At 44.1% G+C, this 27598-nt stretch overlaps 1 protein-coding gene across 13 annotated transcripts in view; it reads right to left on the reverse strand.

Annotated features, from left to right (window-relative positions):
- Positions 1-16606: 16606 nt before the first annotated feature.
- Positions 16607-27598, reverse strand: part of ST3GAL3 (ST3 beta-galactoside alpha-2,3-sialyltransferase 3) — a 256620-nt gene continuing 245628 nt past the window's right edge. For 3 of the 13 annotated variants that reach the window (XM_077334052.1, XM_077334054.1, XM_077334053.1), the window contains exon 14: positions 16610-27296. Coding sequence is in view for 4 of the 13 variants with exons in the window: in XM_077334056.1 (XP_077190171.1) it covers positions 27207-27296 (90 nt within the window). In the remaining 9 variants the exon portion in view is untranslated. Of the gene's footprint in view, positions 27297-27598 lie in introns of all 13 variants that reach the window. The other 10 variants (XM_077334057.1, XM_077334065.1, XM_077334064.1 and 7 more) reach the window with 7 other exon arrangements.

Here is a 27598-nt window from a genome sequence, read left to right on the forward strand (position 1 = left end):
GTGTTGTTCACAGCATATTTATAAATGATTTGGATGAGGGATTATCCAGAAGGACTGTAATCTGGATTTTCAGATAGTTAGGTGGATAGGGAATTGGTTAGAGAACCGCACTCAAAGAGTTGTTGTCAATGGTGTTTCATCAGACTGGAGGTAGGTGAGTAATGGGGTACCTCAGGGCTCGGTGCTTGGCCCGGTACTTTTTAACATATTTATTAAAGATCTAGATGAGGGGGTGAAGGGACTACTCATCAAGTTTGCAGATGACACCAAATTGGGAGGGCTGGCAAATACTCCGGAAGATAGAGACAGAGTTCAACGAGATCTGAACACAATGGAAAAATGGGCAAATGAGAACAAGATGCAATTTAATAAAGATAAGTGTAAAGTTCTGCATCTGGGTCAGAAAAATGAAAAGCATGCCTACTGGATGGGGGATACACTTCTAGGTAACACTGTGTGTGAACGAGACCTTGGGGTACTTGTGGATTGTAAACTAAACATGAGCAGGCAATGTGATGCAGCGGTAAGAAAGGCAAATGCCATTTTGGGCTGTATCAACAGGGGCATCACATCAAAATCACAAGATGTCATAGTCCCATTGTATACGGCACTGGTCAGACCACACCTGGAGTACTGTGTGCGGTACCTTAGAGGAACTCCATACAAATCCTTGGAGGTCCTCCATCCAAATACTAGCCAGAATTGGTCTTGCTTAGCTTTTGAGGACTGAAGGGATGGGGTTTGCTAGGGCTAATCAGGTCAGACACGTGGATGGGTTTTTATGGAGAACACAGCTGTGGCACATCTTTAGGCACTTTCCCCCACCTGGATACACACTGCCATGCCAAAATGAAAACTTGTGCAATTTATACCTGAACCAGCTGAGAGAGAACACAGCTATAGCAGGGCAACCTGCTGCCAGAGATACTGATGTGGCCAAACGCTAGCCATCAACAATGTGGATCAAAGACACCATGCTTCAGTCTTGCTCTATCTCCACTAGGTCCCAATTTGCTTCCAGGTGCTCAGTATAGCTTGGGGCCACCATACTTGAAGAACTCCTTATGCTGGGGTTGCCAGCTCTGGTTTGGGAAATACTTGGAGATTTGGGGGATGGTGCATGAGGATGGTGTGGTTTGGGGGAGAGGAGGCAATTCAGTGGTGTTAATGCCAGAGAGTCTACCTTTCTAAGGGAATATTTTCTCTAAGCCAACTGAACTCTGTCACCTGGAGATCAGTTGTAATCCCAGGAGATCTCCATCTACCACCTGGAAGTTGGTAACACCAAGCTATTCCCACCTTCTGAGGCTAAATAGGGAGCAACTCAAGAAAAGGCAGAACTTTGGAACTTCCTCTGCGGGGAGAGTCATTTGTCCCCTTCCATCAATATCTTCCATTTTTGTTGAGACTCTTCTGTTTCCTCTGCTGTTCCCTCAATGCTGCTTCTTCCCTGCTCTTTGTTGTTATTGCTACCTCTGTGTTCTTATGTATGCATTTCACTTCTGGTTTTAATTGAGGTGATTTATAATCTCCTTTGAATTATCCATCTTTTGGACAGAAAAGCAGAATATAAATTTTGTAAATAAATACATCAATTATGTGGGTCCCCCTGGTCCGTTAGCAGCCTGTGGGAAATAGGCAGGTCCTAGGCTTGAGAGGGTACAGTTGAGAAGGAATTCAGTCTGCAGCTCTGTTTTGTTTCAGAAGGGCAGAGAGGGCTGAGGTGACAGGAACCATCTAGTAGAGCCACTGCAAGGCTGGAAAAGAGAGGCTTGGTTTGAACACTTCACCTCAGATTCACTTGGAGTCAGATGGCCAGATAAATGCACACTCTCATTTATGTATACACTAGCTTCAAAGCCCGTTCCTAAGAACAGGCCCTGAAAGGGTCCCCTCCCCTGGACCCCAGCCAGGCAGCTTAAGGTGGCTGTGGGGCCGCAGCTCACAGCCAGATCAAGTGGGGCGGGTGGGGGCTGGCCAGTTCGTTAGCAGGGCCGAGACAGAACTCCTTAGCAGGCGGTCAGCAGGCCAGGAAGCCCTCGCAGGCCCAGCCTAGCAGGCCAGGAGGCCCTCGTTAGCAAGCCCTCCACCATGACCCTTTTTCCAGGGCCCTCTCACCTGCTGCTGGCTCCAGGCACTGAGGTGTCTGAGAGCAAAGAGGCTAGAGTCCAGGGCCGGAGGGCAGGAGCCACGGGGGCAGGGCCAATCAGGACAAAGCTGGCTGCACCCTGATTGGCCCTATTCCAACTTGGACAGCCGGACACATCCCACCCCTAGGCTGTTTCAGAAATATATAGAGGAACAACAATGGATAAGGTATATCAGGAGGAGGAGCAGCATTTATTTTTTATCCTACAGTTTAGTACCCGAAAGAATCTCAAAATGGCTTACAATCGCCTCCCCTTCTCTCCCCCAACAGACATCCTGTGAGGTAGGTGGGGCTGAGAGTGCTCTGAGAGAACTATGACTGGTCTAAGGTCATTCAGCTGGCTACATGTGGAGAAATAGAGAATCAAATCAGGTTCTTAAGATTAGATGCTGCTACTCTTAACCATCACACCAAGCTGACTCTCAAAAACATTTAGATTTTTGTTTGGTCCTGAGGGCAACTAAGCATGTCCAGCTGCAGGGTCACAACTTAGCTGCTCATAAGGCACCAGTTGAAGTGACACAGGGCCAGATCAGAAGGAGGCCTTCACTGGCCCAGAGGACAGAAGCCAATTGGTGTGCAAGTGTGAGTAAGTCAGGTTACACACCTGCCTGAGGAGTGCTCTGGATGCCTCAAAATACATTCACCCTGTACCTATATCATGGGATGGGGGGAGTGTCACTGTTTCAACTCTGTGTATGGGAAGGGGGTCATTCATCAGCACAAACATGCCATAAAAGTAAAGTACCCAGCTAAGGCAAGGTTATTTTCACTTGGGAGTGAGGCAGAGGAATGTCCTGAAGGGGAAGGAAAAGACTGACTATCTGGAATGGTGAGAAAGGCCACCTGGCCTCCTTGGGCTGCTTTAAAGCATCTTTGTTCCAGACAATCCCATTCCCAAGGCAAAAGTAGCTGTTGGGGGTGGGGCACATGGTCTGGTCCTTCAGCTTTCTGGCCTGAGAGGATTCTGAGGTCGAGGTCTACGTGATTCCCTGCCTTTTGCCTGCTCTGAGAATATTTGAAGACCTTTCTAGATGCCCCCCCCATAGGAATGCATAATGCTTACCTAGCTGGTCTGCATAAGATCCAGATGGCATTTTCAAAAATAGAGAATGCAGTGTGGGAGAATCCCAAGTATCCCCACCCAAATTATCACTTCTGTTGCAGGGGAATCATATTTTCCCAGCAATAAATAGCATTTTTGTTGATGTTGATAAGAAGTGCTTCTTCTCCCAGACGACACGTCAGTTATGGCCACATGCACAATGTGGAATGTGGTCACAGCATGTCAGGAGCACTTTCTCGCTAGCGCCAATAATGTTGCTGGTGACAAGTGACACTCTTTCTCTGCATATCACTTTAAATATATATTTAAAGTTTTTAAAATGTTTTTCTTATAAAAATGAGGCTGAGTATTTTCCATTCCAGAAGATGTGGTGATTCTATACCTCTTAAACTATAACAGATATAATAATGGGACCCTGCTGGATGCCAGCAAGCTTATCTCCTTCTCCACAGCATTTCCCTTCTTTTGTTAAGTTCTCTTCTTATGGAAAAGTTGGTTCTTATATGCCACTTTTCTCTACCCAAAGGAGTCTCAAAGCAGCTTATATTTGCCTTCCCTTTCCTCTCCCCACAACAGACATCCTGTGAGGGAGGTGAGGCTGAGAGAGCCCTGATATCACTGCTTGGTCAGAACAGCTTTATCAGTGCTGTGGCGAGCCCAAGGTCACCCAGCTGGCTGCATGTGGAGGAGGAGTGGGGAATGAAACCCGGCTCACCAGATTAGGTTGGTGCTCCTAACCACTACACCAAGCTGGTGTAGTGTCACTTATGTTATTTATTTTTTATTTTATATTGATACTTATAGGCCATCCCTCTCAAGACAGTCTTGGGACGACTCACAACAGCACTTAACAATGAAAAACCCATACAATTAAAAACCCATATGCATTCTGAAATTCTGGCCAGAGTATGGAAATTCTGTGTTCATCCCATTACAGAAAAAGGATGACCCTAAAAACTGCTCCCATTACAGCACAATAGTCCTGATTTCTTGTGCTAATAAAATCTTGCTTAAAATCATACATCAGTACATAGCACCAATTATTGAAAAGGAATTACCAGATGTTCAAGCTGGTTTTCAAAATGGATGTGGCCCTCATGACCACATAGTAAACCTTTTGGAAAACTCACAGGAATATCAGAAGGATGTCTACATCTGGTTTATTGATTATAAGAAAGCTTTTGATTGTGTGAATCACAACAAATTGTGGGAAGCCCTGCAAAATTTGGGGTTGCCAATACATTTGATCAAACTGATGCAGTCGCTCTACACAAACCAAGAAGCCATTGTATGTATACCATTTGGTGACACTGACTGGTTCAAAATAGAGAAAGGAGTGAGCCAAGGTTGTATTATTTCTCCCTTTCTGTTTAACTTGTATTCAGAGATGAGAGAGAGATGGAACTTAAAGAATCAAACAATGGAATTAAGACTGGAGGAAGGAATATAAGTATTCTTCAGTATGCTGATGATACTACCTTTCTATCAGAAACTAAAGAAGGCCTACAACAACTGATTACAAAAATCAGTAAAGAATGCAAGAAGTTTGACCTTTTCTTAAACATTAAAAAGACAAAAATAATGACCACTGCAAAAATCAGACATGTCACAATAGCAATTGATGATGAAGAGATCAAATGTGTTCAAGAATTCATTTTTCTTGGATCATGAATGGATCAGAGTGGCGGCTGCAGTATGAAAATTAAACATCAAATTGCTTTGCGTCGCTCGGCAATGATAAGCTTGAACTGAACATGGAAAAGCAAGGACATAAGCCTGATTACCAAATGTATATTAGTTCAATCTTATATTTCCAATAGCCACTTACGGCTGTGAAAGTTAGATGATGAAAAAATCAAACAGGAGGAGAGTTGATTGGTTTGAACTCTGGTGCTGGAGAAGGCTTCTGCAGATTCCTTGGGCAGCAAAAGTCACAAACAAGGAAATACTAGAGCACATAAAGCCTGATATATCACTGGAAGGCTCCCTAACTTTGGCCATATCATGCGATCCAACTCAGTAGAGAAAGCAATTATGCTAGGACCAGTCAGTGGTAAAAGGAAACCAGGCTGACAAAGAACACAGCCATTAGATATGATCAAAATGGACACTGGCCAGAGCATTATACAAATAAAATAAGTGGTGCAAGTTCGAAAGACATGGAGACAGCTGAACCATAGAATTGCCAAGAGTTGGACTCGACTGAAAGGCTAATACATCATCATCATTCATTCTGGGTAACTTGCCTCCTCTCTCGAAAACTACAGAGCATCTACTCTGTTAAAAAGGAAAGGGGGAAAAGCCAGGCAAGCTGTCCTCTCCCTTAAACATAGATGCACATGAAGCTGCCTTAGAGTGAGCCCGATGATCAGGCCATCAGGGACAGTGTCTATACTCTGGCTGGTAGCCACTCTCATTTGGAGGCCTTTCAAATAATTTACTGATCTTTTAAACCTGAGTTGGTGGGGACTGAACTAGGGTCGTTCTGTATGCAAAACAGAAGCTCTGGGAGAGGGAAGTGACCATGTCCTCCTAGAATTCTTTTTGAGATAGGGGGCCAAGGAAGTTCATAGTCAGAAAGTTCAAAGTCTGTTAGAGTTTTGTAGGGCAGACTTTAGTAAACTCAGAGACATGATGGGAGTCATCCCATGGACCGGAATGCTGGAAGAGAAAGGTGCAAGTAATGGGTGGGCTCTCCTTAAACAAGAGCTGTTGCATGCTCAAGCCATAACTATTCCAGTAACCCCCTCCATCTATGATTCTATGAATTAATGATTTTTCCGGCATGACACATGACAATGCACTGATTGAGAGCCAGGCAAATACAGAGAGTGGTGGCTCTTGGAATTATATTTTAAAGTTTGGGCTCCATACCAGAGGTTTTCTTTATATATTACATAGATTAGTTGGAGCAGCACCATATTGACTTTCTTTACCACCCAGCAGGCCCCAAATTTTACTGCATTAGTGCAATGCATTATTCATGCATTTTATAACAACTTGACCACTGAAGAAGACCCTTTGTGTTGAATCACGTTTGGTCCATCTGTTATTAAGAAATATACAGTATATGATCATGATTTATAGATGTTTTAAATATTTAATATGTGAACTTTATTATAATAAATATTTGTATTTTAAACTTTCCTTGTAGCTCAACCTTGACATTCCTAACTTGTCTAGTTAGGTTGGGTTTTGTTTCCCCTTCTTGGTTTTGTACTCTGCGAATTAAGCCACATCCTCTTCCAGCAACCCCTCCTGCCCAAGGGAAGAAGACTTTGTGCTGCAGCCCTCATTCAACTAGCATGAGCATTTCAGACCCACCTTTGAATTCAGTTTATTTTCCCTTGTCTCCAAATGCTGCATTGGAAGAGGATGCTGCATGCTCCTTAGTTTTCAATGAATAGAAACACTAATAGAAAACTCCATTAAGATATTGTAGAGTTGTTGCGTTATTCTGATGCAGACACTTAGTGAAAAGTTCTATTGGTCAAGGAAAAAGCTCATTATTAGCAGAAAGTTCCTCTGGTTTGCTTTTATAGAAGCAAATATTTGCCAAAAAGCTTGGGGGTCATGTTTATGTAGTTGATTGTTTATACCCTGACAGATTTTTATCTAGCTTTATGTAATCAAAATCTTACAATGTTAAGATCAATGGTCTAAACAAATAACAGTGCTTTCAATTTGGATTTCTTTTCCATAGCTGGAAAATATTTATATCAAATAAGTGTTCATTACTGAGTGGGCTAGGCTCACTGGTTTGGTACATGAATTAGCTGCCCCCAGAACATGCTGAGCAAATATTCACATGATTGCCCCTTTCTTTGAATTTGCATTTGTCCTGGACACATGTCTTGTATAAACAAAAGCTCAGCAGGCTGGCTGCATTGGCTCCAGATGGATTGCAAACCAAAGTCATTGTGTCACGGGCACCTCTGAAATGTCCATTCCATTTGAGAGTACAGCTGTTTGGAGCATGGGAGGGGCTTGGCTTTCCGTGTACTATTCTGATGAGCCTTCAGCACTGAAGGCAGCTGCAGGATAGGATTGCATCTTGCGTTGCCAAATAATGGTGATGAGGGCCAGCAACAAGCCATTAGAGTTTCTTCAGATCTTAGTGTCCTGAATGGCCAGGTAAACACAGCATCAGTTAGTCCTTGTCCAAGGTTAGAAACACAATCTAGGGTCAGGGCAGGCAGATGTCAGGAGCGTAGTCGAAATCCCATTCCAAAAGTCAGATACCAGTTAAAACACTCTCACAGTTTCAAAGGGGAATCCAAAAGTAGAGTTCCAGAGCAACGGTCAGCATCCGGGGACTCCATGAGTACTACAGGCTACAAGGTCAAAAACTAGCAAACACATCCACTCCCTTGTTTGCTACTTTTATACATCAGGCTAAACACCTGCCAGCCACTTCAGCCGTGTTCCTGCAAGCACTCATTCTCATGGCTAATGTAGAGTCTGTGCTCGGCTGCCAATCTGGCACTGCACCAGATTGCAGCTCTCTCCTATTCTTGCAGCTCCCTCCTATTCTTCCTTCTACACTCTTCCTGAGGTTCTGGGAAGCTGAACTGATTGGCAGGTGGATCTCTGTTGCCAACTCAGGGCTGGGGGTCTTAGGGTCACTGAACTGGTACCTGGCTATGGATCCATGTCTGTCTCCTCAGAGACTGCCTCCTCCTGCAGTGTCTCTATTACTGGCTGTGGGTTTGGGTCAGGCTGCCTCTTCCTCAGAGGTGTAGCCAGATCCTGGCTATTCCATGACACCTAGTTTGATTCAATAAACCCACAGGTGAAGTTGGGGATCATATAGATGTTTGTTGTTCATGGGGGAGAACAGCAACCAAGTCACAGTATATTGCTTATATTGAGTCACAGTATGTTGCTTATATTGAGAAAGCAGTGTTTCTCCCAGCAAGAGGATTAAGTGCAAGCGTTGACTGGAGTGAGTCATAGGGACCACATCACTCCAGTCTTGTTCCACCAACAGTGGCTTCCAAGTTGCTTCCAGGCTTAATTCAAATGCTGGTGTTGACCTTTGAAGCTCTGTATGGCCTGGGATCAATATACCTTAAGGACTGCTTTCTCCCACACAACACTACCTGCTCACTCTGGTCATCTTTGGAGGTCCTGCTTCATTTTTCTCCACCAACTGAGGCTAGATGGGTGGTGGCCTGAGATAGGGTCTTCTCTGTCGTGGCACCAAAACTTTGGAGCTCCTTCACAAAGGAGATTTGTCTGTCTCTCTCTGTTGGTGTCATTCACCATCAACTGAAGACTTTTTCATTTCATCTGGCATCCCACTAGTAATGGTTATTGGCCTTGTTTCTAGTGTTATGTTTTAACTGTATTTTGATTAATTTTTTTTAAATTTCCTCCTTGGGAACTCTGATCAGGTGGAAAGGTGGCATAACATGTTCTAAATAAAATGAGTAAATAAATTGCATTTAGAACACATGAAGCTGCTTTATAAATCAGATCCCTGATCCATCAAAGTCTACTGTAGCCTTTCTCAACTTTTTAACCATTGAGAACCCCTAAAACATTCTTCAGGCTTCGAGAACCTCCAGAAGTGGCTCGATCATGCAGAATGTGATTGGGAAGCATAGCTATGTGGAGCCCCATGAGCATAGCCCCTCATGGGGCTCCTCCCCTTCCCACCCTTTCCAGGCCCACCATTGGCCACTGGGGGGGGGTCAACATGGCCATATATGGTCATCTGACCAGATAAATGTTTGACAAATTTTAAAAATATACTAAAATTAATTAATTCCCACCTATCCAGGAAACTCTCCTGGGGCTGTCAAGAAAGCCTGGTCTACTCAGAGAGGCAGCCACTCTCCAGGGTCCTCAGGTGGAGGTCTTTCACATCAACTCCTTGTAACAAGACTGAACCTGAGACCTGCCTGCCAAGCAGAGTGAATTTCAAAGTCGGATGCAACTTCTGGCCGCTTGCCTGCCATTTTGTAATCTTTTCTCTTGACAAAAAGCAGAACAAACTTTGCTGGAGTCCTCCTCCATGTCTGTGCTGGGACAGGCTATTCCTCAGGCCACTGTCTTGTGCTCTTCCCCCCTTCCTTATTGCAGTGTGAAGTCTCCTAAAGGGGCTGACTGTGACATAGTCTTCTCTCCACACAGTGAGGTCATTGGTCTTCCAGTCATGTGTGAGCTCTGTGGTTAACAACAGAGGATTTGCATGGGGATTGTGCTATTAGAAACATGAAGCTGAGTCATACATTGATTAATTATCTGAACAAGCCCTTAGTGTTTGCAACTGAATGACTGTTCAAGACCAACCCATTCCTCTTGTGAGATTTGCCGGTCCAGCCTATGCCTTGCCTTCCATTGCCCAACTGTTCTCATGGACAGGAACTTTTCTACTATTTGCATCTGTTGCCTTCACCAATGCAAATGGTGTGTCAAAGAGGCTTCCACATGGACAAAGCCGTAGTGTCTCAGCAAGTCAGTGAGCTAACTGGAAATAGTGATGTCATTGGCAGGTACAGGAATCCTCTTTATAAACAACTCTTCGTTCTTAGTTTGGCTGCTAATCCAGACACATGCACATCATTCTTTGGCAGGAGCTCATCACTGGCTCCAGGGCCTGTTACATGCCATGAGCCCAGGTGTGTTTCTCTTGAGCAATCTCAGTCATGGGAGAAGAAATCCTCTCGGTTGTCTCTCTGCTATCTATGAGACAGAAACCCACCTACCTGGGCACCTGAAAACTCCACAGCAGGCAGGCCAGCTGGAAGAGTTGAGCTGGCCCTCAATTGATGTCTCAGGGCTCATTGTCTTAATGGGGGTCCACCAGTTCAGAATAAGGCTACCAGAAAGAGTGGAGATATAGTGTGCATCTTGATGGAGGGCTTTATGCCATCCAGGCAAGCAAAACCAGCTAGTTCTACCATCCTTTCCAATTCACAACTAAATTGAGGATAAAATTGATACCTACTCAGATGTAGGCTTAGTGATATCTCAAACTCAGCTATACCAACACCTATTGTTTCTTGTATGACCCTGAGGCCAGGCAAGCATCACTGCTTCCCAAGTGGCCATAAGCAAGCTTTAATTTATTAGATCTCACACACATATGGAAAAACCTATTGAGAGGTAGCATGATTTTGGGTATCGGAACCCAGGACTAAAACCCACCAAGCTATATCAAACAATGTGCCAAAGTGCTGGTTATTTTAAAGGTTTGTAGAAACCACACTTTTAGATTACTGAAAATATAACTGGCATCCCTACCGCCACCGAGCTCAATAAAACAAGACCACCAAATGTTTCTGTGGTTCACGTTATAAAGCAACCCAGAAAGATTTGACAAGCAAGAGTTCAAGCCCAGCTTATGGAATAGGAATACTAATTATGCCTGCACTTCAACTTGCTTTATTTTGAAATAGTAATTTGAAACTTGACTGTGCTTTGTTTTAAAGAGCTACTCCTCAATGGAGCAAAGGTTTCATAATGAGGCACACCCAGAAATCCATTAGTTAAAAAAATGCACCAATTCATCTTTAACTTTTAAACACACCAGCCTTCTATTTGTTAATATGCTTGGAATGGCTAGGCAAGTTTTCCAAAATGTTTTTTTTAATGGGTGTGCATAACCTAGTCAATTAAAGTAAGCATAAATTTGGTGCTGATTTCCCCTCCCTATTACTCATGTGGCTGATGTTTCAACAGGTTGCATTCCTGCACACTTTTTGTGCACATCAAATTCCATCTGCAGCCGGATTTTTGTCCATGGCAGGGACTTGGGATGGTTTGTTCTATTGTCAAGCAGCTTTTAATACTTAGCCAAAATCTACTTCCTTCTCATTTCCACCCAGTCCTGCTTTCTGGAGCAAGAGAACACCATTCTCCTTTTGGCCAGGCTTGAGCACCCTCTAGTGGGGCTCACTGCCTCTATGGGCAGAGCTTTTCCATGCAGTGGAAGAGCATCTGTGTATGTTTCAGGGCCTTGTCTGCTTGGTTTCCCTTAACCCCAGCTCTGCCTTGATGGCAAATTCCCTTCAGGCTTCCAGCAGAAACCAGTTGAACAGACAATGTTCCAACATCCCTGGCCTGTTACGTAGAACTGTAACGTATCTCACTGCAGGAGAGTATGAGCTCAAACAGCCAAAGTAGCAATGATATTCCTCCACCTGCTAATATGGGGCAGCAAGGGCATACATACATACATTCCTCTTCTCCAGTTCGGCATTCTGTCTAAGAAACAGTGTGGTGTAGTGGTTGAGAGCGGCAGACTCTAATTTAGAGAGCTAGGTTTGATTCCCTACTCCATGACATGCAGCCAGCTATGTGACCCTGGGGGCTAGTCACAGTTCTCTTAGAACTGTTCTTGCAGACCAGTTCTCTTAGAACTAAAAATCCAGCAGCATTGTTTAGTTGGCTTGATCTTGCACAAGCTTTATATTTGGGAAGGTGGGGTAGGGTCGGTTTAACTTTAATGCTTCCGCTCTGGAACACAGAAGGAACTCTTTCTCTTCACCCATCCCAAACACCCAAGTACATGTGTGCTGTGTGGACAATCACAATCCTCACTCCCGATATCCATGCAGTTCCATGGCTGATATAACTCTATTTTTTGAAAGGTTTGAAAAATATAAACTCTTTTCCACTTTAAGCATCCATGTCACCTTTTAAAAGAAAAGTGGATTTCATGAGTAAAGCCATTCTTCACATACAACAATGTCCATTGTTTCCTTAGATTATTCTACAACGGCTAATGGCAAGAGTTCCATCACCTTACATTGTAGCTAAAACACTGTGGCAGCAGGATTGGTGCTAAAGAATGGCAGTGTTATAAGAGCCCCTCCAGCCCAGAAAAAAAGTTGGACTGGGAACATCTGTGAAAAAAACGTGCTGTTTACCAGAAGCTAGCAAGAACAAGTCATGACAGTTTAAACTTATCTCTTTTTTTGTTAACTCATTTGGGAGATCATGGGAATGTCAGGGACACAGAATATCTTGATTTCAGCAAAGCATTCGACAAAGTCTCCCATGATAACCTTGTGGACAAGATGATTAAATGTAGGCTAGGTGATACCATCCATAGGTGGAGTCAGAGCTGGTTGAATAGCTGTACCCAATGAGGCTCTTAACGGTTTGTGAAGTGCTGTAAGGTACTCTTCTAGGCCCTGTGTGGACGGGGATAACAGCATAGATAAGGATGCTTCTTGAATTTGTAATATGATTATTAAGTGTATGAATGTAAATCCCTGCTGACTTGGGGATATGGGGGTCAGCCTTGCAATGGCTGATCTCCTTCCTCTAAGATAGCAGACAGAGGGTGGTTAGCTGGTAGGAACAGTCATGCCACCATGAACTCCAACATGGGGTTCCACAAGGCGTGATTCTCTGCCCAATACTTTTCAATACCTTTATTCGCCCTCTAGGCCAGCTTGTCCAGGGTATGAACTGGGTTGTCACCAATATGCAGATGACACCCAGGTCTACATGTTAATGAGTGGCCAGCCAAATAATCCCCCTGAATCTTTGGTCAGATGTCTGTGCTCTGTGGCAGGGTGGCTCCAGCAAAGCTGCGTGAAGCTAAACCCTCAGAAGATGGAGGCCCTGTGGCTGGGTAGGACAGACCATCAATAATTTGGGAGTGATCCTGGACTCCTCCTTGAATATGGAAGCACAAGTCACTAAGGTAGCTTGCCAGGCATTTCCCCATCTACGCCAGGCAAAGCTATTAGCACCCTATTCAACCTTTAAAGTCCTAAATGGCCTGGGACCCTCATACCTTTGGGACTGCTTCTCCTGGCATGATCCTCTCTGTCTTCTCTGATCTTCATCTTGAAATTTATAGAAGGTCCCTGGTCCACGAACTGTCTGCTTTGTGTCAACCAGGGTGAGGACCTTCTCAGTAGCGGCCCCGTCCTGAAGAACCAGATGCTTTGCGGGACCTCCCTTGGTTCTACAGGGCATGCCGAGTTGCTCTTTTTCAGCCTTTGGGTGATTTGACCCACCTGGTAGCTGCTGTACTTCAGTTGCGTCTTCACCATCCACATATCCTACTCTGCTTGATAATGGATAGATTTAAATGGAGAAAGATTTTAGTTGTTTTATATTTTAGAAGTTTATTTATTGTATCTTTTATATTGTTATTATTGGGTTATTTTATAGGCTTTTAGCTGCCCCAAGCCCTGTTTGGGAGAGATAAATGTGATTATTATTCTTTTTATTATTAATAATGTTATAGAGTTACACTCTTCTAAGCTCATTGGCTTCAATGGATTTAAAAGAGTGTGTCTTTGTTTAGGATTGCACTGTTAAGTTAACCACAAGCCTAACATAAACAGGCAGTATGACACAGCTGTTAAAATGCAGTCTTGAGGTGCATTATACACAAGAATAATATAACTGTGTCCAGTTCTGAGAAGAAGAGCTGGCTTTTTGTACTCCACTTTTTATTATCCAAAGGAGTCTCAAAGTGTCTTACAATCATCTTTCCTTTATCTCCCCACAACAGGCACACTGTGAGGCTGGTGTGGCTGAGAGAACTCTGAGAAGTGTGACTAGCCCAAGGTCAGCCAGCAGGCTGCTGTGGAGGAGGAGTGGGGAATCAAACCTGGTTCTCCAGATTAGAGGCTGCGGCTCTTAACCAAATAACCAAGCAGCAACAATAGGAACGTGGCATTTAATAGACATTCTACTTACCTCTAGTTAGAACAAGATAATTTGCTTTTATACTGCCTTCAAACCAACTGGCTAGAATCCCAATTGCGGCCCTGGGACTTGAATGTCATGTAGCTAGGCACTCCCCAATACAAGGCAGGGACAAACAAGTACATCCAGAGGAGGGCAACCAAGATGGTGACCAGTCTGGAAGCTAAGTTTTAAGAAAGAAGTTTGAAAATCCTGGGAGCATTTAGCCTGGAGAAGTCTAAGGGGAGACATAGCCACTGTCACCAGGTATCTGGACAACTGTCCCATAGAAGGTGAAGCTAACATCCCTTGTTCCAGAGGGCAAGACTAGAAATACTGCACAGAAATGAGAAAAAGTAGATTTCAGTTAAATCTATTTAATTTGAATACACTGAGAAAGAACAGTTTAGCAGTGAAATAGATTGCCTCACAGGTGGCAGCCTCTCCTTCCCTTGCGGTCCTAAGCAGGGGATAGCTGGCTGTCAGTTATGTCCTCTTGCTGGGGCTAAATTCTTGGATATATGACTGCGTCTTTAACAAACAGATCTGTTGGCCCTGCATTGCATGGAAAGATCTCAACTTTGTCTACCGCTGTTGATCTTCTCAAAGACATACTTTTATATTTTCAAGGTTCTTCAGAATGGTTTGAAAACCAGTATACTGTTTCTAAAGAACTAACTAGGGAGGAGGCATGACTCAGTGGTAGTTAACAGACCTATTTAACAGATTCATTTCATGTGTTTATAAATTTATATCCTGGATAAGATGATCAGGACTGCACACTTTCAAAAAATGTAATTTAAAAAAAAGTGATGGGTTTAACAATAAATATAACAGTTTGTCAGGAATTGACATTTTAATCTGTACATAATCTTTGCATGGCTTTCAGGAAGACTGCTATGGGATGTTGTATCCTACAGTTGTAAAAAATGTGTGAAATATGTACATCGATTCTGAGTAACCGCTGGAAACTCCCCCTCCCCCATTAATGGGAAGATGTGGTTCCTTTGCCTGTCTGAGCTTCCAGATTCAGCATCAGAAGTTCCTGCTCCATCTTTCAAGGGTACCTCATTTCCACTCTGTGATCATTTCCATATGTCTGTCCATGTTGCCAGCTGAGTATAATTTTAGCTAATGAAAAGTAAAACTGTTGTTTCTCACAGCATATTTTCACAACACCCAATGGGAAGTCTGCTGTGAACATTGCGAAGTCTCTGCTGGACCGACAGTCAATCTCCAGGGCAATGATGAGGCTTTAGGGCCATTGGGGTAGAAGGACTTGATCCCTTGCCTGACAAATTATCTTGGGATGCATACCCTGGAATAGCTACATACACACACTTGCTAGCTATTCCCAGGGAACAGCAAGAATAGGAACAAGGCATTTAATAGACATTCTACTTACCTCTAGTTAGAACAAGAAAATTTGCTTTTATACTGTCTTCACACCAACTGGCTAGAATCCCAGTTATGGCCCTGGGACTTGAATGCCATGTAGCTAGGCACTCCCAAATACAAGGTAGGGAACAGCCTTTTCCAGCAGAGCACCAAGTTGGAACAAAGGTCACAGAGATGAGCATTTTGTGAGCCATCTGTTGCTGTTTTCTCTGTTGTGTCAACAACAGGATGTCAGCCTTACAGTGAGAAACAGCATCAAAAATCCATCAACCAGTGCTCAATGCCATTGTGGTACAGATATGAATAAACAGAGGCTGAAAAAGCCAGGAAAAGGGTGCATAGAGGCTTAGTAGTAAGCAAACACAGTACACTTGTGACACTGCACTATGTCATTACTCCTTACTTAACAGCTGTGTTAAAGGGGGTGCCTTTCTTAACCTGTCCCATGCTTTTTGGAGTAGAAATGAATATGTAAGTACTCCTTAATGAAACAGATATTCTCTTAATATGGTTGTTGGGTGCCACAATTTAGAGGGAACACTGACAACTTTATTTAACATCTAGATGCACCCTCTTGCCCAGTTGGTCCGGAGTTACAGGCTAGATTGTCATCAGTATGTGGATGACACCCAGCTCTATCTCCTGATGGCCGGACGGACAGACCTTCCCCCAGAAACATTTGCCAGTTGTTTGGAAACAGTAGCTGGATGGATCAGAAAGAGTTGCCAGAAATTCAAGATCTCCCAAACGGAGGTCCTCTGGCTGGGTAGGAAGGGGCAAGACCAGGAAGCGCACCTTCCCTGCTTGGATGGGGTGCAACTGTCATCTGTACCACAAGCCAGGAATCTGAGAGTGATTTTTGATGCTTCCCTAACTTATGGCGGGTCGGATCACTACAGTAGCTCGGATGGCATTTTCCCACCTGCGCCAAGTGCAGCTACTAGTGCCCTACTTGTCCCAGGAACACCTGGCCGCTGTGATCCATGCAATGGTCACTTCCAGGCTGGAATTCTGTAACTCGCTGTACATGGGCCTACCCTTGTGCCTGACACATAAATTGCAATTGGTACAGAATGCAGCAGCATGGGTCCTTACCAGGTCTTCCTGGAGGGCTCATGTTCAGCCGCTACTTAAACAACTGCGTTGGTTACCAATTTGCTTGGTAAGGTATTGTTTTTGAGCTTTCAGGCTTTACGTGGCTTGGGCCCTACCTACCTAAGGGACCACCTGCCTCCTTATGCCCCCCCGCAGGTCACTCTGTTCTGCGGGTATGAATTTCCTGAAGGTCCTGGAGCCTCGGGAGGCATGCCTGGCCTCGATCATGGCCAGGGCCTTTTCAGTCTTGGCCCCTACTTGGTGGAATGAGCTCCCGGACAAGCTGCAGGTCCTGTCGGGACTCTCTGAGTTCTGCAGGGCCTGCAAAATGGAGCTCTTCCATCACACATTTGATTGAGGCTGGGTGGGGGCCCTGGGGTGTTTAATTGCCCCCCCACTCCTGCAACAGTGCTAAACTGTGCTAGGAGCCTGATTGTACCTTCCCAGCTAGTTATATTCATCTATATTGAAGCCGATGCCCCAGGTCATTTAGTATACAGTAATTTTGTACTTGTATGTGTTGGAGTTGTTTTAATGGGATATTTTAAACTGATATTGCTGTATTTTTCTTGATTTGTGAACCACCGTGAGCCAGTTTCTGGGAGCAGTGGCATAAAAATGCAATAATAAAATAAATAAAATAAACTAACTCCAGGAAATCATGTGGGACTGAGGTGACGTTTGCAGTTCTTGTCCCATGGTATCCATTTGGGGTTTAGAAGCTTTGGAGAGTCTGAGTTTGTGTGGGTTGGCTGTTCTGAGGTTGGCTGGTATATAGCTGCCCAATATGGTTTCCCCCCCACCCCAAGTTACATTCATGAAACTTCCATTCTTACAGTGCCATGTTCACCAGTCGCCTGTTCCCTGGGAGAATACAACACCGAGTAACGTTCCTAACTCTCTGTTCCCAAAGGAATTGCCCCTCGTAAACCAGGAGCTCCTTTTTGCTTGTAATGTCAACAGTGGCTGTTTCATAAATCCATGCAAATGAGTGGCTAAATAGGTGCGGGTAGCTTAGTCACCATTCCCAACGCATTTGCCTTTCCTTCCCCTTCAGAAGAAAGAGAGAGACAGAGAGACCCAGACCCAGTTTTATAGTTTTATTGCTTCCATGAGGTGAATAACTCACAAGCAACTTGGGGGCGCGCACCTTCCACATTCTCTTCTTTAGGTACAGGCAAAGTTCCAACAATAGAAACTATACTAGTTGAGAAACACTGCCTGGTAAGCTCAAAAACGTCTTCCCAAGCACATTCACAGAGAAGAGTGTTAGCCGTGTCCCCAGCTACTGCAATCTGGTCCAGTCCTTCTGTGGACAGTGCCAGCAAAGGCCCAATGCTCCTTCAAATACTTGTGCTCCTTGGATGTTACAGAAAAGCATTTAGCGCAGGTGACACCATGGCCAATGAATGAAATAGAGTAGAAGTTACTACCACTACATGGAAAAGCTTCTCCCTGCTGAGTCTCAGCTGGGATAGAGAAGCATCTGCTCAGCCTGCATCCCTTAGAGCTGCAGGCTCCTTTGGAAAGATCAGCCATATTCTCTCTGAACCTTGCAATGCAATGCTGGGGAAATAGCCACTAAAAGTGAACTGGCATCTTAAGCAACCATTGTCATAGACAATGTCAGATCGCACAGAATTTCTGTGAAGGACAGCCTGAGGTCAACAGTGTCAAGCTCCCAGACAATATCAGGCAAATGGTGGACAGCAGTGGCTGCTTCTAGGACAAGCCACTAGAGACTCAAGCAGACTCCAAGGTGGAGCAAAGGCAACAGAAGCAATTGAAAAAGCACATCTTCCTTCCACACACACTGTTTCCTTTTGCTCTGCGGTGTCTTAAGATCATCCTAACATGTAGCTGGATGGCTTTGGGCAAATTCCTCCTCACAGTTCCCTGTCTGTGAAGTGGAAATAATAGTGACCTCAAAGTGTTATTGAAAAGGCGAATAAAATAAAATTTTATAAAATATCATGAACATTAAATTTTACATTAATATACATCCAACTACATTACACATATGCGAATCAGCAATGCAAATTACATCCCCCAGGGAGAAGTAAAGCATTCCTCCCCCACACATCCCTGTTCTGTGTGTGATCTGGGAATGGAGAGGGACAGCAGCTGCCCTACAAGTGCATGAGGATACCAGAGCCTTCATGGCACAGAGGTGGGTGGAAGAGGTCTGTCATTACACACACAGAAGTGGCACTGGCTGCATTTCCATTTTGAGAACACATAAGGAAGGCATTCAGGGCAGGAGAGTGAGAGGCTCAACACAGCCCTTTCAGCAAAGGACCCAGCAACAATGTCATCTTAATCCACTGGCAACACATCGTTCTTGATGGCCATGTCACAGCCTTGCTCCCTCCAGGGTTTAACTGCAAAGTTCCGCTGACAGTCAGTGATTGGCCCAGAACTGCTGTGTATGCTAAAGTTCCGCCTCCCATCCTGCATCTCATTAACACTTTCTTTGGATATATCAGAGCTCCATCCAAACTATAATAAGAAATGATACTTCAGCAACTCTTATAATGCTCTCAGAATTCCTGAATGAGAACAAAATGTCCAAACGATACCTATGGTACCATACACTTGGGTTCTGCACATGCACAGAAGCAGGTTTATAATATTCTACCTCTTTAGCCCCCTCCCCTAGTACTCAACTCCTCCAAGAGGGCTTTTACTTCTTTGCACCTGCCTTGAGTTGCATCTTCTTGCTCTGATCATGCTAGTATTTCATTCAGCTACAATCCTGAAAGGGACTGAGATCATTTTGTTCTACTTTACTCTCTCACAGAGCTAGAGAAGAGCCAATTACCATGTTTTTGTGAAACTAAATTCCACACCAAGCTGGCAGTCATTGAGCCATATAAATCCAAGGCCAAATAGAAGCAGCAGCAGCAATCTGGTTCTGAGGGGCCCTCGGAATTAGCCGAGGTTCCGTTATTGTTCAATACTTATGGATCTTTGTGACTGATACACTCGTGTAAACTCCCCGAATGGTGGATGTCTGTTCCCATAGAAGGGCATGGTGCTCTCTGTGCTGAAGCCATTGCATCTAACAACAGGAGGGAACACAGAAAATTGCCAACTACATATTTAGAGCCATCATCGGATGGCCTTGCCAGTCTTGAGGTGACTACTAGATACAAATGGCCAAAGGGCAGGACTGCCACAGTGTCCCAAACAGATGCCCCACTATGACATCGAAGTCCTAAATCTCATGACATGGAGCACTGGGTACTTCCAATATTGCTACATTGTTAAAGTAAGTACTGATGAATCCCAAAACAACTTCTGCTCATAAATCCTATGGAGTAAAATCAAAATAGATGTTCTGTTTTATTCTCCCCCCCTCAAAAAAAAAGCAGCATAACTTTGTCTCATTTGGGCACACACACTCTTTTTTCTTAGTTATATTTTATATTTACAGCAAAGTGGCTTGGGTTTGTCTTCCATGAAATTTTGCTTGACAGGCATTTCTGGGAACATTCACTATTTTCACATTTTATGTTTCTAAAATACTTCACTCTTTTGTTCCTTTCTCCTTGATCTATCGATTGGATCCAGTATCTCTCATATACCTGATTTTCAGCTTCTATTTATGGGCTCCACTAGCTGAGATGCTTTATGGTCATAACTGCAGTGCATTTTAAATTGCTACACTGTGGTTGCAGGCCCCTCAGCTTGGATTAGTGCTTTGGTGTGGAGGGAGGGAGGAAAGATGAGATTAACATTTCCTTTAACATTGTTTTCTTAACCTCAGATTTCCCCCTCCCTGAAACGCTATATGCCCCACTGGGACAACAGCATGTTCTCCCTAATTAGGCAAACAGAAGCTCCTGAAGGCTATCTGAAGTTCGGAAAACAGCATGGGAACCCCCATGCCCCCAATTCAAATTGGCCCCAAGGAACCACTAGCAATCAAAACAGAACTCCAGAGACCAGTTCTTCCAGCATCTTACCTAATTTGGCTCTGTCACAAGACACTGCACTTCCAGTATTCTTATCCAAGCTTGAAGATGAGGTTGAAAGTCATGCATTCTTTGGCTGTCAAGAGGGCACTGGCCTTTTATCTGGATCGCATCAAATATTTCAAAAAGAAATCAAACTTGTTCCTGTTTGATTGTAGCCTGTAGAAAATCATAAACTTTCTGCCCAGCAACTATGGTAATGACTTTGCTGGCCAGCCTTCATTCTAGGGTTCAAACTTGCTCTACCACGGCTATGTCCACGTTTTCAGCCTTCCTCAAGGACATGTGCACAGCAGCCAGTTGGCCAACGTCATCAACATTGTTTTCATATTATGGTTTTGTTGTACAAGCCAGGCCACATGCAGTATTTGGGCAGGCTGTTCCAAGGTTGCTTTTATCCAGCACCTGCTTCTTGATAGGTGAGCTTTCATGCGTGATCATACAGAGAGCACGAAGAAGAAAAGGCTACATGCTTATGTTTTTGAAGTCATGGAACTAGCTCTCCTTTTCTATAGCTGTCTCTTGTCCTCTCAGCCCATGTCAAAGATCCTTGCAGGGGTCTGAAACAACTGTGTGGGACCTGCAAGGGCTCCCAGATCCAGGATGAAAAAAACTTGGAGATGTTAAAGAATTGGTTTTTATATGCCGCTTTTCTCTATCAGAAGGAGACTTCCCTTTCCTCTCCGCACAACAGACACCCTGTGAGGTGGGTGAGGCTGAGAGAGCCCTGATATTACTGCTTGTCAGAACAGCTTTATCAGTGCTGTGGCGAGCCCAAAGTCACCCAGCTGGTTGTATGTGGAGGAGCGGGAAATGAAACCTGGCTCACCAGATTAGAAGTCCGCGCTCCTAACCACTACATCAAGCTGGCTCTTGGGGGTGGAGCCTGCAGAAGCTGGGGTTTGGAGGGGGACTTCAATGGAATATAATACCATAAGGTCAACCTTCTAAGCAGCCATTTTATCCAGGAGAACTGATCTCTGATGCCTGAGATGAGCTGTAATTCCAGGGGATCCTCAGGTCCCACTTGGAGGCAGCATGCCTAGGTGGTGCTCACTGTTCCCATCAAAACATGCACATTCTCCCTTGGCAGAGCAAAGATCAATGTCTACTTCTTGGGCCAGAATAGCTGCTTTTGCACAGGTGCATGACTGTATTCATAACTACTCAAAGTGCATCAGTTACAGGCAAGCAGACTTCTCTCCCCCCTCCACCTCCTCCCGGAATTATTAACATTATTTAATACTTTGCAACAATTTATTTTGACCTAATTTCACAAGTGAAACTGTAGACATTTAGATGGCACACCACAAAACTGGTTGCAAGCACAACAGAAATAGAAGGTTTCTGATTTGGGCCTCATTTTAAAGTGAGCTAATTTGGTTTGAAGAAACCAAAACAGCTTATGTGAGAGCCAATCTGCTCCATTTTCCTAGGCTGCAGTTTCCCATCTTGCTCCAAACTTTTCAGTAGATAAAATATGAGTACAGATGTTTTACACACACTAATATTATTCCAGAGTTGTCATTTCAGGAAACAGAAACTGAAAGCTAGTTGAGTAGGAAAATAAACCTCAAATAATGGATTCAATCCAGTGGAAAAGTTCATGGAAGCAGAGCCTTCCATTAAAGCAAATTCCAGAGGGGAAGACATGTTAGTCTATTGTAACAAAATACAACAGAATCCTAGTAGCAGCTGAAAGGTATTTATTCGAGTATAGGCTTTTATGAGAGTTCCTCAGATACAATGGGAAGAAAGAAAATAATGTATCTAATTTTAAGAAAGTTGCCAAAATGGATGGGGGAAGACAGCCAGCTAGAATCTCTGACCTTTCTGTTATGTATAACTAGAGAATGACAATTTATTATAACAGGCATCTCTTAGCTCTATATAGCCCCATTTTTCCTTCACCTTCTGAACCTTTTTAAAAATGAGGTAAATAATTTTCTTTCTTTCTATTGTAATTGAGGAAACAAACTATGACTCATGAAAGCTCATACTGGAAAACAGTGTTGCATTTACCTATAACTGTCATTCCTCAAGTTGTCTTCTGTGCAGGCACACACTGGGACCATGGATGCACCATGGATGCACAGGCCACAGTTTTCTTGGTCTCAGGTCATCATCTGGGCATGAAACTGGGGTCACTGTGTATGGGAAAGTAGTTGTGAGTTTCCTGCATTGCACAGGGGGTTAGACTAGATGACCCTAAAGGTCCCTTCCAATTCCATAATTCTATGAGAGCTCACAGAATGGCAGAAGGGAGGGAAGGTGTGCCTGCACAGAAGACACCTGGTCCAATGTCTATTGGGACCAATGTCTATTTGAATCCAATCATGGCACTGAGAGGGCTAAAGAAATTGAAGGCAGGCCTGACAACTAATCAGTCAGAGCTGGAGATTTCACCTGTAAGGCCTGAGGACACTTTACCAAGGCGAATGATTTTGCTGCCCTTGAGTTTTAAAATAGTCTAGAAAGAGCTTCTGAGTATCTGATCTGTATTTGTGCTGCCCCTATGTGGGACTGCACAGAAGCCCAATGATGAATAAATATTATTTGTCTTTAAGGTGCCCCTGGACTTCTGTGTTGCTTTTCCATCTAAGCAGCTCTAAAAATTGGCACTAGTGTGTTTTTGTGTGGCAGGAGAACTTCACAGAGAGAATGCATGACAGTAGGGGGTGTTGCGCAGGGAAGGGAGAATTAGGAAAAAGCACTCCATTCTCTCTCTTCTGTTAACAGCTTGCAACAGCACAGACGAGAGAAGTACCTGATTTTGCCCGATTCCTCCTCTTCATTCTGGCACACTTCACTGCTTTGCATTTTGTTTGTAACAGTCTCCTAGCCCTCTGGGTATATTTTCAGAGCAAACAGCAGGATACTTGGGGTAGGGGAGTGAGGGAAAACACAGCTCCGCCAATACCTTCTGGAAACTTTTCTGCTGGATTCACCCTGATAGGTATATTCAAATTAGTTGAGTCTAAGATAGCAGATAGGTGGTAACATCCTAAGTAGGAAGCTGAGCCAGCCTTTAAAAAAGAGCACACAGAGCGAAAGAAAGGATTAAGCAGAGGATTTTAAATCCACTCTCATATTACACAAGGGAGAAGTTTATATATATCTTATGAAGGAAAGAGCTGGATAGGATCTGTTGTGGGGTAGAACCAACCATGGAAACCAATTATTTAATTTTTTCCCCATACAAATTAGATGTGGGGATAAAAATGATCTATGAAATACTGACTTCAGGAAAAATGTGGTTATCTTAACATTTTCAATTCAAAATCCATGTCCTGCTTCAAGAAGGATTATTTCCCCAAAGATATGTTTTGCTTCCATGTCGGAAGTAACAGCAAGAGAAGAAAAACAGATGGCATGAAGTGGCTAGTGTGGTTTTTATTGCATGGGCAGTGCTGTGGCTTCTGTGTGAACTAGACTGTGCCTGCCTTTCTATGACACCCCCATCCCTTACACCAGCCATGTGGAGAGATAGGACCTTAGCACATGCCAAGCACTGGCACAGTGAATCTTGCAGAGGCTGAATGAGCTGGAGGGATACACTGAAGGATCCTCCAACCCTGTAAAGATAGTCATTTGTGTGCGTTTACCTCCTTTCCTCACACATCTCTTTACTTCTACTCAGGACTGACCCATAGCTGACCCATAGTCTACTGGAGATCTCTCCATTTTGGCTGACAGAGGAGCAGGATCTTTCTTGGATCTATAACAAGGTTTCTCAATCGTTAACAACCCAAGAACCTTTGTACTGATTTTTCTTTATGTGTTTCAAATTTCCAAGCCTTCCTTTCCTCCTTTGCTGACACAAACCACACACTGGGACCTTCCTTCTAGAATGGGGTGCAGGATCAGAAGATTCTCTCCTTTTGCATCTTCAGAATGTCATAAACCAGCAAGACCACTAGCTACACTTTAAAAGCAAGTTGAAAACAGATATGTATTTTTGTTCCCTGTACATGGCCTACCAAGTCAGAGGGTGCTCAGAAGGTGCTCAATTTGACAGGGCTACAGTTAAAAGGCATTATCCTAAGTTTTAATTGGTTAAAAACTTTGATTGGAAAGGAGACTGCAGTGGATAATATAATAAACTTTCTTACTGGTTACTAAAGTCCAGAGAGAAACCACTTAATCAGGGTGGGAGGGTGTCTGAAAAACCTTTCATGACCTGTTCATAGATATAACACAACCTGAACTTCTGGCATTTAACTTGGCTCCTATTAGTCATGGACAATGTCCTCGCTCTATGCTGAATTTCTTGCATTAGAAAAAATGAGTGAAAAACAATTCATTCTTTTAACGAGAAACAACTCTGATTTCTGCATGACGACTACAGCTCCTTGATACCACCAATTAGAGTTACAAGAACAGAACTACTGGATCCCAGCAACGAAGCAGATCTGGAAGCCGGGTGACTCGGCAGATCCCACCCTTCAAAACAGGGGAAGCAGATTTCATCCCCTTCCCTTGAGAGCCCCTGCCTTTAGTCCTTTGTTTTCATGATAGAAAGGCACAAGAAGGGCTTTCCCCCCTATTCTTATGAAGGGCTTGTATAATGCAGCCCTATGCAGAGTTACTCAGGTCTAAACCCATTCATTTAAACAGGATTAGACTCAAATGACTCTAAATAGGATTGCACTAGTGCACCTGCAGTGTCAGAAACACTGGCCTAAAAATGATTGGGTAGCTGGACTACTAAAGACTGCTCTCTGACAAGTACATCTCTCTCAGCTATGCACATAAATGTATAATGATGTACACAGATATATGCATGCACTCACCTAGATGCTGCAGTTAGCTCATCCCAGATAGCTAATTATTTCTGAGATCTCAGCAGTAGTTCTTACTTCTGCATCCACCACTTCTTACTGCTATGTTCACTCTCCTCCAGGAAATGCCATGTAAGGAAACTTATTTTTGGCTAACATGGTCTCTGGATAGAATCAGAGTGCTTGGAGCCAATTTCAAAGAGTCAGGCCACCTACAAGTACCCCACATCATACCTTGTTATTCTTTGTTGCACAGGTTCTGCTAGTGATCCTGACACCCAACACACAGAGAAGGCCTTCTGCCCTGTGATGAGCCACCCACTCAGGCCAAGCACCCTTCAATGCACATGCAAGGGAAATTGTAAGCCAAGGGGGCTTGGCTTATCTTAAACCCCATTCTGAATCCCCTGACCTGTAGCTCTGGGTTCTGTAAAAGGAGAAAATGCCAGTGCTCTGAACTTTTTTTACACAGCCTCAAATGGTACCCCCGACACAGGGTCAGCAGAGGAACAGACAGCCCAAGGGGCTTAGGCAAGCTCCTACAGCAACTAGTTCAGGCCATAGTCCGTAACCTTTCAGAACAGTAGCCAGTGCTACTCTTCACAACCTTTCAGCACAGTCTGGGGCACTGAACTGGCAACAGACACTTTCACAGCATGAAATGCAAAGTGGATGCTCTCAGGATGTGCATTTTTCAACCACGCTTGTATGAGGACAGAAGGACTGAATTGCCCAGACTTTCACACCCTTTCAGCTCAAGGAAAGACCAACTAGTAAACATGAACATAATGTTGGATCTTACAGTGATGCAAAACATGTTTGTAGTGTAGGATAAGAGGGAGAGAAACAGCCCTGAAGGTGCCTCTTGTGGGCACTGATCCCCAGACATGCATTGTTGCTCTACCCTCCTCACAATTTGGTCACTTCGCACAATACATTTCTTAGCTTATCCAACACAAATGAAACACACTTGTGCAAATACTGCATCCCAGTCTTATGGCAGCAGAGCAACAAATACACCTTTCTCCCTTAAGAAGGAAGCAGAAGGTTTCAGAAACAGACTGAGAAAAATCACCTGATACACAGGCTAACAAGCAAAATAGTTGCTAGCCAGGTAATATCTATTCTGTCTCAACAGGAGCTTAAATACTCAATAGTTACTTAAAGCAGAGTGCAGTAAAATGAATGAAAAAAATTCTGGCACCATTCATTCATTGCTAAACACTGGTGAGTCTTTCTGTCTTGACACAATCGCTGCTTTGATCCAAAAATAAATTATTCCTGCCCCAAGCAAAAGCAAAGTACAGAGGTCTTAAAACCATGATGCAGATGCAGAAGTTGCAGAAAACAAAGATTAGGATACCTCTCAGCTGGGTCTGTGACCAACCTGCCAGACACATAGAGATCTCCCCAATACAATGAGATGGGTTCTGTGAACGAAGGCTGAAAATGAAGCTGGGTGAAATGCTGGCCGCAGTCCCCACCCCACAAGAAGTAAGGAGTCTAAAGATGCAACAGGCCTCTTGATTTGCTCCATCTATGGCACAGAGGCTACAGTCTCTTTCATTTATAGCAGCACCAACAGCAGACGTGGGTTGGACGGATATAGGCCCCACAAAGGGCCACAGATGGCACAGAGGCAGTTTAGACGTCTTATGGTGCAGGAGCACAAGCCAGGCACCACTTTGCACCTTGCCATATTTAACATGATTCTCAAGCTTTTCTTTCTTTGTAAAAAAAAAATACATTGTACATTCAAGCACTGCTGCCTCTGGCCTGGCTCCTGTTCCCATTTGGCACAATTTGTTTTGCTTCACTGGCCTCTTTTTGTTCTCTCCAGTGATGTTCCATCTCCAACATGATTCTCCTGCAGTTCCAAGGGTGGGGCTTGCCCCCTCAGGCCAATAACCCCCACTCCCCTCGCAGCCCTGATGCAGTCCGACAGAGCAAGCCAAGGAGACTTGCCAAGGGCATTGTGCGTCTCTAAGAAGCTGGGATTCTTGCCAGGGACCTCTTACTCCCCTTGTCCTCAGCTGTATGCGTGTAGCTGTGCCCTTCAGCACAGTGGCTGTGCCTCCTCAGATCCCGCTGGTGAGGTCTGTGATGACTCGAGCTTTCACCAACTTTCGCAGGAACTCCTTCTCCCGCTGGATGTTGTGCGTCCAGGACTGCAAAGAAGGGGAGGGAGGGGAGAGAGAAAAAGGAAAGAAAGGAGGTAAAGAGAAGAGGGGGGAGGGAGTTAAGCACTGACCTGTCCTGCTTTGTACATACTAGTCTGTGACCCTAGGAGGCCAATCCACATAAAGCTGATAAAACAATAGTATGCCCTATACAAGTTTTGGGGTGGCTGGGAATCCTTGAGTTTTTTTTTTTTTACCAAGATCTGAAGAGGGTTTCTCAAAATATACAAAGGGACAACTGATTCAAAGGAGCTCTTTAAACCAGTTTAAGGAATGAAGCAAGTCCAAGA

Source organism: Paroedura picta, chromosome 4 (assembly GCF_049243985.1).
Source record: "Paroedura picta isolate Pp20150507F chromosome 4, Ppicta_v3.0, whole genome shotgun sequence".
Taxonomy (NCBI): domain Eukaryota; kingdom Metazoa; phylum Chordata; class Lepidosauria; order Squamata; family Gekkonidae; genus Paroedura; species Paroedura picta.